This window comes from Acinonyx jubatus, chromosome A3 (assembly GCF_027475565.1).
Source record: "Acinonyx jubatus isolate Ajub_Pintada_27869175 chromosome A3, VMU_Ajub_asm_v1.0, whole genome shotgun sequence".
NCBI lineage: Eukaryota > Metazoa > Chordata > Mammalia > Carnivora > Felidae > Acinonyx > Acinonyx jubatus.
Genome location: NC_069388.1, coordinates 11,929,257 through 11,938,384, shown reverse-complemented (window position 1 = coordinate 11,938,384; position 9,128 = coordinate 11,929,257). Strand labels below are relative to the sequence as shown.

Sequence of the window (9,128 nt, the reverse complement as noted above, 5' to 3'; positions counted from 1 at the left end):
CCCTACAGACCACCGCTAGGCACATGCAGTCGACTCCACGAACAAATTAATGAAAGACCCGGGACCAGATCGTCATCACCTATTTGAATGATAGGCATATAGTCAGAACTCAGTAATTGTTTACAGATAGAATACTGCACGATTCTGCGAGGCCCAAGTGGCTAGTCCTCTCTCTACAGCGAGGAAAACTGGGGCTCAGATCGGGGAAGTGTACCCCTGGGGTCCCTCTGCGCAGCCTCGGTTAGACGTTTCCTTCTCAACTTTCGGAACGCAGTCCTCCACACTGGATGGAGAGTGCTTGCTCTCAGGTTGAGTCACAACGACCTCACAGGAGCTTCCCTCAAAACGTCCCCGCCCTGGGATGAAGAAAGGCCAAAACTTCATGGGGCCAGAAGGTCACCAGACGCAGGGCAGTCAGGCGTCCTAAAAGTGCCCTGGCAGGGTCCTCCCACCTTCAGGCCACAGAGACGAAGGGACAGAAGGGCCGCCCTCGCGCGGCCGAGGCCCCGCCCTCCGCTCCTCCGCCAGCCCGCGCCTCCAGCGGAAGCCGGAAGCAAAAGCAGTCCCTGCTAGCCCCCGGCTCCGAACTCGGTGGTCTTGGAGGCTCCGCAGGATGGGGGAGAAGATGGCGGAAGAGGAGTGAGTGGGCATTTCCCGGGCGGCGGAGGCGGCAGGGCTGGGCCCCGGCGGGTGTGACAGCGAGCGCCTCAGGCCGCCCTCCGGCCCTGAAAGGCGGAGCTCCTTGTGCCGGTTGGCCAGGACGAACCATGCCGGCGCCAGCGAGGAGGGCGGGAGGGATGGGCCTGGGCCCAGCCCGGCCCTTAAGCCTCCTGGAGGTCAGATCCTCGTGCAGGGAATCGACAGCCCAGGGCAGGCCTCGAAAGCCGTCTGGCCGAAACCGCAACCCAGATTTCATTTTCCCATTTTTCGGTCTTCTGAATATTGGGGAGAGCTCCGCCGCCTCCTCCAGCAAGTCCCCTACCCCCCTACTTAGCCAGTCGCCTCTTCCATTGTAACGGTCATTTTTCTCTTCTGTCTCCTCCACCGAGATTCATTCATTCATTCATTAACTGTTGGCCATTTACTCTATTCCAGGCCCTGGGCACATAGTAGTGAAGGAGGCCGACCAGGAGCCGCCCTCAGGTAGTTTACATTTTAGTGGGAATAGACCATCAATAGGCAAGATGATTTCAGCGCTCTAAAAGGAAATGGAAGTGTTAGGGCGGGCGTCCCTGCAGGAAGACGTGACATGCCGGCTGAAACTTTAAAGACAAGAGGCAGGGATAGGAGAGGGAACAAGCAAGTGCAAATGGCTGCAAGCAAGAAAGGGCTTAGTGTCTTTTAGGGACAGAAAGAAAGGCAGGATGGCTGGAATAGAAAGAGTGAGGGGCTAGCTGAGATGAGATAGAGATGTGTGAGGCGTCCAGTGTCCTCCAGGTACTTCTGGGGGAAGGACCACTGTTTAGTCTGTCTCCGCACGTGCCGGGCACACTCTATTGCATGTTACAGATGCCCTACCTATGTGGAAGGGTAGGTAGAAATTAAGAAGGAACCCCCATGGTTGAAATCTGACTCCCTCACCTGACATCTTTTCAGATACGTCTCTTCAGCTGGGTGGTCGTTTCATCTTGGCAGCTTATTTACCCAGTGTGTGCTCTATTGCAGACACTGAACTGGGCCTCAGCAGCGCAAGGCAAAAGAGGTGGAAGGGCCCCAGTGATTTCAAGTTTGGTCTCAAAGCTTGATTCTGCCGCCGGCTGGCTGAGATATTGGCCACGTTACGCAGCCTCTCTGAGTTTCAGTTATTCATGGGTAAAAAAGGGAAAGTAATAGTCCCCATCTCAGGCATGGTATGCCCATGAAATGAGAGGTTGTGATGTTACCTAGTCTCTGGCATGAAGCATTACTCAATAAACACTAGCTGTTATAATCACAGTTGCAATGATGATTATATGAATATGGCCCTATTTAACAATCCCACCCCAGAGCAAGGAGAGCACTGAGAAACGGGGCAGATGCCGTATTACGGGGGACGTTACATTTGAGCCTTTGGAAATCTGAGAAGGATTTTGTCAAGTGGGGTGAGGTGTTCCAACCAGATCAACAGTTGGGTAATTTCAGGTGGCTTCGTCAACTTGCAGCTATAATTCAAGGAAAAGAATGTAAACTGGAGAAATAAAGGCGCCATGTAAATAATGTGGGATCTTGGAATGTGATGACAGTCCAGTGTGCTTCCGTTTGAATCCCTTATTAAATGCCAAAGAGCAGGCAGCATTTTATTTCTACGCTGGCCCTAATTCCCCCCTTGTTTCTGTCCCATAAGCGGCTGGGTTCAGAGCACCTGAAGCCACTGGTACTCTCCTGCTGTGGCAGGCAGGAACTTTCTGAGAATCAGTTTGGTTCTAAGACTTGTGAATCCATCATCCTCTTTGCCAGATTCCCCTTCTGCGTGTGTGCGCGTGCGCATGTGTTGGTACTCAGGGCCCATTTCCCTTTATCTAATACTGCTGCTTTTTATGTCCAACAGGTTCCCTAATACAACTCATGAAGGTTTCAATGTCACTCTCCACACTACCTTGGTTGTCACTACGAAACTGGTGCTCCCGACCCCTGCCAAGCCCATTCTCCCCGTGCAAACGGGGGAGCAGGCTCAGCAGGAGGAACAGTCAAGCGGCATGACCATTTTCTTCAGCCTCCTCGTCCTAGGTGAATGTGGAGACACCCTCGTCTGCCATCTTGAGTGTCTGTGTGTGTTGTCCATAAGGTCCACCCTATCTAAGCCACCATTTACTTGATGTCAAGTCTTCCTTCCATTTGGTTTTTGCGCTTCAGACACTGAGGGACAATGATCAGTTCATAACATAACAGGGTACTCCTTTTTCTTCGTAAAATCGCCGAGCTTAGCAATTCTGAAGAGCTCTTTCTATAATGTCTTAGATATCATTTGGAAGAAAGGAAGGATTTTTGACCTAGAAAGAACCTTGAGCATCTTCTAGTATAGTGGATTTCAGGCTGTGCTCATGAGTGTGTATGCTTGTGTAGATGGTGGTGATAATGGAGGCGGGGTAAGTCAAATGGGAGGGCATCTGCCTTTTTGACCAGAGACAGCATTTTGTCACTTTGCTCTCAGGTTTCCATGTAAATTTTATTTAATTAAAGGTTTTGCCGCTGAGTAAAAGATCAGACACCCTTGCCCTAGCACACTTTTTTCCTTCCCCTTTAACTTTCCCATTAACTGTGGTTGTGACTTTTACCATATCTGTGTACCACCTGTGCTGTTATTTACTTACGTAATATTTTTCTTTGAACAGATTCACTCATTTTGTTCAACCTCCTCCTGTAACGGGTGAGAAAATTTAGGTCCAGAGAGATGAAGTGATTGTCTTGCCTGGTTTTGGGGAGACTAGAGATTAAAATTTGGGTTGCCAGACATCAGTCAAGAAGTTTAGGTAATAGGTGATAGTTTAGATGCCTCCCGGAGACCGTAGAGAACTGTTTTAGACAAAAACAAAAAACAAAAAACCAAACAGATGAAACTACGTAACCACTTTGGACTAGCTAAGGAAGAAATAGCTTTGAATTTGACCCAAATCCACACTCTATTTTGAAGAGTGAAGTTGGCATATTTATATTTTCTGGTTAATGGTCAAATAGTTTTAATATAATAATTTTGTTTGAAATCCCAGGACTCGAGGTGCCTGGCTGGCTCAGTCAGAAGAGCATTCAACTCTTGATCTCAGGGTCATGAGTTCGAGCCCCACGTTGGGTGTAAAGATTACTTAAAAAGAAAATCTTTAAAAAAATAAATAAAATCTCAGGTTTTCAGCCTGAGGTTTCAACCTTATCTCTCATAGGTTCCAAAAAAACTTAAAAAAATAAATTTTTTATGTTTGTTTATTTTTGAGAGAAAGAGAGAGACAGAGTACGAGCAGGGGAGGGGCAGAGACAGAGGGAGACACACAATCCGAAGCGGGCTCCAGGCTCTGAGCTGTCAGCACAGAGTCCGGCTCAGGGCTTGAACCCACGGATACGAGATCAAAGTCGACTGACTGAGCCACCCAGGTGTCCTAAAAAACCTTTTAAATAGATTACAGAAAAAGTACACAAACCACAGGCATTCATTGTCCCGTATGGACCTGATAGGCCCAGATAATTTTTTACCTTGTGAATGTAGTTGAATTTTGTTTCTGTTTCTAGCGGATGACTTCAACAATCAAGGACTCTTGCTTCTCCTTTTTGCTCTGTGATGGTAGTTGAATGTAAAGAAAAACAGTTCTTGGTCAAGAAATCTTTGGTACTTGAATCCATAATCTTGAAGGACGAGTATTCTTAGTCTCTTTACATTGTTGTCAGCTTCATAATGGCAGAGAACATAAAAGGCAGAGCAGGAAGAAAACTTTGGTTTGTAGTCTCCTTTTTTCATGGGAAGATAAAAAGAATAAGTCAGACTTTCAAAGTAATTTTCAGGGTGTGGAGCATTTAAGGTTGGTTTGTGCCTGAGACCACAAAACAGGGGGTTATAGTGCTTTTAATCCCAGCCAAACCCAGCACAGTGGTAACACATCTTTGGGGCCAGAAAGGTCTAAACTATTTACTAGTGTTGTGTATTTTACTTGGATATCTTTTCAAACAGATGGTAAACCTGGACTTCACAGTCACACTAGTGTCAGGTGCGTTTTGTTTTCACCTAATCAGACTGTTGGCAGTCTAGGAATTGGTGTCTCCATTTTTTTATGTATAGGTCAGCATGCATTAGCAGAGTGGAATGCTTTCTTTTTAAATAAATTTGAAGACATTTTTTCTCTTGTATATGATAATACATACAAAATATGTATCTTGTATATTGATTCCTGATTAGATGTCCAAACATATAAATCTGATAAAAAATTGGAGTTCATAGGTATTTTGCTGGGGCGCCTGGGTGGCTCAGTGAGTTAAGCCTCCAACTTCAGCTCAGGTCATGATCTCACAGTCCGTGAGTTTGAGCCCCGTGTCGGACTCTGTGCTGGCAGCTCAGAGCCTGGAGCCTGCTTCAGATTCTGTGTCTCCCTCTCTCTCTCTGCCCCTCCCCTGCTCGCACTCTTGTCTCCCTCTCTCTCTCAAAAATAAATGAAGATTAAAAGAAAAAATTTTTTTAAATAGGTATCTTGCTAACTCACTGAGTACATGAACTGTAGTGAATTGAGGGAAATTGGGGTCCATGATTTATTCTAGACTTCAGGAACTCCTAACCTGGAACACATTTAACCACTTTTGTTTACTGTTTTAGTCAAGTCAAATGAAATTGTAACTTTTATGTCCTTTAAGCTTGTCAAAGGATTACAGTGTGTTCCCCTTTTTTGAGAAAGGATGCCAAAACTCTAGTTACTTTTGACTTTAGAAGCTTGAAATCGGTTGACTTACATTTAACCCTTGCTGATCTTGGACTCTGCAGAAACAATGGTGAGTCATTTTTATTGACCTACTAGAGTTAACAATTAGCATCATTTGGCACATACATTTTATATAACTCCATTATGCACATGCATTTTATTTAACTCCATTAAACTTAATGGAGTTACTAAAATTGATATGCCTGTTTTGCTGAAGTTTCCATAATGATTACTTCAGGCATGAATGTTTAGAAACATTAACTTGTGGTATATCTACCCTCCATACCTCACAGAAACCTTTGCCTCTTGCTCTGTTTTTTCCAAGGTTACTTGAAAACATGTACTTGTGTGTGTATATACATATATACCTTCATATGCACATTCATTTGTAAAGGCACATAGAGCTTGGATTTTGTTTGTTTTAATACAAACAGGATTCAGTAACTTGCTTTTTCATCTCACAGATGCCTTGGAAATCCTTTTATGTTCTATTTTTTTATATCTGCTTTTTTTTGAAGAATGTGTGTTAAAGTAAACATAAAATATATACCATTTTATCTAAAGTGTACGATTCAGTATCATCGAGGACTCTCACAATGCCGATGCAACGATCAGCATTATCTAGTTTCAGAACATTTTCATCACCCCAAAAGGAAACTCAGTATCCATCGAAAGCCGTCACTCCCCATCTTCCCCTACCCCCGGTCTTTACTAAACACTGTTTTGCATTCTATCCCCAGGAATTTGCCTACTCAGAATATTTCAGACACAACTAGAATCATGCAATATGTGGTCTTTTATGTCTGGCTTCTTTCACTTAGCATCATGTCTTCGAGGTTCATCCGTGTCGTAGCGTGTCTTAGAAGTACATTCATTTTTATGGCTGAGTAATAATTTCCTTTATAGATATTCCACATTATGTTTATTCGCCAATTGACAGACATTTGGATTGTTTCTGTGTTTTGGCTATTGTGAATAGGGCTGCTGTCGACATTTGTGTATAGGTTTTTGCGTAGATGTATGTTTTGATTTCTCTTTGATACATACATACATACAGGAGTGGAGCTGCTGGGTTAAATGGTTGCTCTATGTGTAACTTTCTCAGGAACTCATACTTTGCACAGAGGCCGTACCATATTTCGTGCCCACCAGCAATGGCCTAGAGTTCCGGTGTCTCCGCGTCCTTGCCAACACTTGTTATTTTCCATTGTGTTTTGTTTTATTTTTTAATTATCACCATCTCTTACTCATTGGTCGGTGTGAAGTTGCATCTTGTGGTCTTGATTTGCATTTCTCCAAGGACAAATGAGGTTGAGCATCTTTTCATGTGCTAATTGGCCATTTGTTTGCTTGTTTGGAGGGATGTCTATTCTGGTTCTTTGTCCATTTTCAAATTTCATTGTTTGTCTTTTTGTTATTGAGTTGTAAGAGTTCATATGTATTCTGGTTGCTAGACCTGTATCAGATTAATGATTTACAAATATTTTCATCCATTCTTTGGGCCATCTTTTCAGATCTCATTCTTTTAAATGGTTGAAGACCATTCCCTGGCATTGCTGGACCTCCTACTTAGCACTCTCTGTTGATAGACGGTTTTCCCCTTTGTCTTAAAGGGGCAAATTGTTGTTTGATTTACAAGAATAAACTATTTATTTTTAAACTTTGAAGTTTTTTTTTTAATTTTTTAATGATTATTTTTGTGAGAGACAGACAGAGACAGAGCGTGAGCAGGGGTGGGGGGGGGGGGGGGATAGAAAGAGAAACAGAACCTAAAGCAGGCTCCAGGCTCTGAGCTGTCAGCACAGAGCCTGACACGGGGCTCAAACTCACAAACTGCGAGATCATGACCTGAGCTGAAGTTGGACGCTTAACCGACTGAGCCACTCAGGTGCCCCTAAACTTTGAAGTTTTTTTGTTTATGTTTATGTTTATTTATTTTTGAGAGAGAGCAAGAGTGCGTAGGGTAGGGCCAGAGGAGGGTGGACAGAGGATCTGAAGCAGGCTCCGTGCTGATGGCAGAGAGCCCAACACAGGACTGAAACTCACGAACCATGAGATCATGACCCGAGCCAAAGTCAGGAGGCTTAACCGACTGAGCCACCCAGGCACCCCGAGAATAAACTTTTTCAATTAATTTTTTCATCTAGCTTGGTGCAAAGAAAGATCAGAAACTGAGTGAACTCCCTAGATCTATATTCAGCCCACTTATGTATCTGCCTTTTTAGACAGTAGGCCTGCTCACTAGTCACATGTTGTGCTTACGCATTAGAACATTTTTCTTGCTCTTGGTATTTAATGTAGGATTTTTCTAACCAGGTTAAATATTTATAATAAAGTAACACCACAGATTGATAGTTGAAAGCACAGAATGCAAGAAGGACAAAATTTCTATATTTACAACTGTTTCCTTTTTCTGGCCACCTGGTGCTTTTTGGTGGGCCTAACAATATCTAGTCTGTCAGTGCAGGCTCTGAGGGTGGCCATTTAACCACTATGCGGATTGTTTAAACATTTCCTTTTACAAAAAAGGCAACAGTTATACTTAGTACTGTTAAGATAGTCCTGTGATTGATGAGATGCTATCCCACCTAGGTGCATAATAAAAGAAAGAGGTACGCACACTTGCATTTGGGCCTTGAAATTACATTTAGGAATTATTTATGTGAAAATATACTGGTATGGGGGGGAGGGTCCAGAGATACTTATCTCTTTCAGTTTTACATTCTTTTGTTTCTTTTCGTGACCGCCCCACTGTGAGCAAAATTAAACATGACTCCTGTTTTGGTGACTGAGGAATGAAGACAGGCGGAAGGGAGGTGGTGGATGCCTATGGCTAAAGGCACAGGGTTGGGGGGCCCGGGGGGCTCAGTCAGTTAAGTCTCCAACTCTTGATTTCGATTCAGGTCATGATCTCACAGTTTCTTGAGTTTGAGGCCTGCATGGGCCTCTGCATTTGCACACTCTCTCTCTCTCAAAATAAATAAATAAAACTTAAAAACAAAAACAAAAACATAAAGGCACAGGGTTGGAATCGGGCTCAACCCTGCAGCACCTACAGTGACATGACCTCTTGAAGCCTGTTTTTGTGCCTATAATCAAAGGAGATTATGGTAATAATAGCTAATTAAGAGGGGTTTTGGGGGCTAAATGAGACTGTGTTTGAGAAGTACTCAGTGCAGTGCCTGGCCATGGGGAGCCCTCAACTAGTGGGAGCCCCAGTACCTAGCTGAGGAGCAGGCACCCCGCCTTTAGGTCTCTGATGTTCTCCCACCAGACCACAGTTTTGACTTCGTTCTCTGTGGACTATACTGTCACTTCATTCTCTGTGAAAAGAGAACCAATCCCATGGTGGCAAAACACTTTGTGGCAACATATTCTGTTGCAGTTATATTTGATTAAAGGGATTGATTTCACTGACTTCCTCCTCCCATTTCAGATTTTCCAGGTGATTACTTCCAAAAAGTTGAAGACCATTTCTCAGAATTAGAGATTTGAATACATGATTGTATAAGGTTTATGCGGTTAGGGGAAAAGATTAGATGTCCGTTGCTCTTTCAGCAACCACTGGAAAATAAACTAGTTCAGGCATATAAAAAATCTGGAGACAATGTTATAAAACACTGTGAATCTCCTTCCAGGTTAAGAAATAAGAGATTGGAAAAAGAACTGAAGCTTCCCAGGTCATTGTCTGCTGTCCATTTTCCTTAGCAGCAGCACCCCCCCCTCCCCCCAGAAGTAACCATTGCTTTGAACTTG

The 9,128-nt window shown here is 43.9% G+C and overlaps 1 protein-coding gene across 5 annotated transcripts in view; it reads left to right on the top strand.

Moving 5' to 3' along the window:
* The first annotated feature begins 510 nt into the window (after positions 1 to 510).
* SLC9A8 (solute carrier family 9 member A8) overlaps positions 511 to 9,128 on the top strand; it is a 68,143-nt gene continuing 59,525 nt past the window's right edge. The window contains exons 1-3 of one of the 5 annotated variants that reach the window (XM_027046705.2): positions 525 to 639; positions 1,096 to 1,143; positions 2,528 to 2,706. In XM_027046705.2, the coding sequence (XP_026902506.1) occupies positions 614 to 639; positions 1,096 to 1,143; positions 2,528 to 2,706 (253 nt within the window). In that variant the 5' untranslated portion in view covers positions 525 to 613. The other 4 variants (XM_015084214.3, XM_015084217.3, XM_053199836.1 and 1 more) reach the window with 4 other exon arrangements.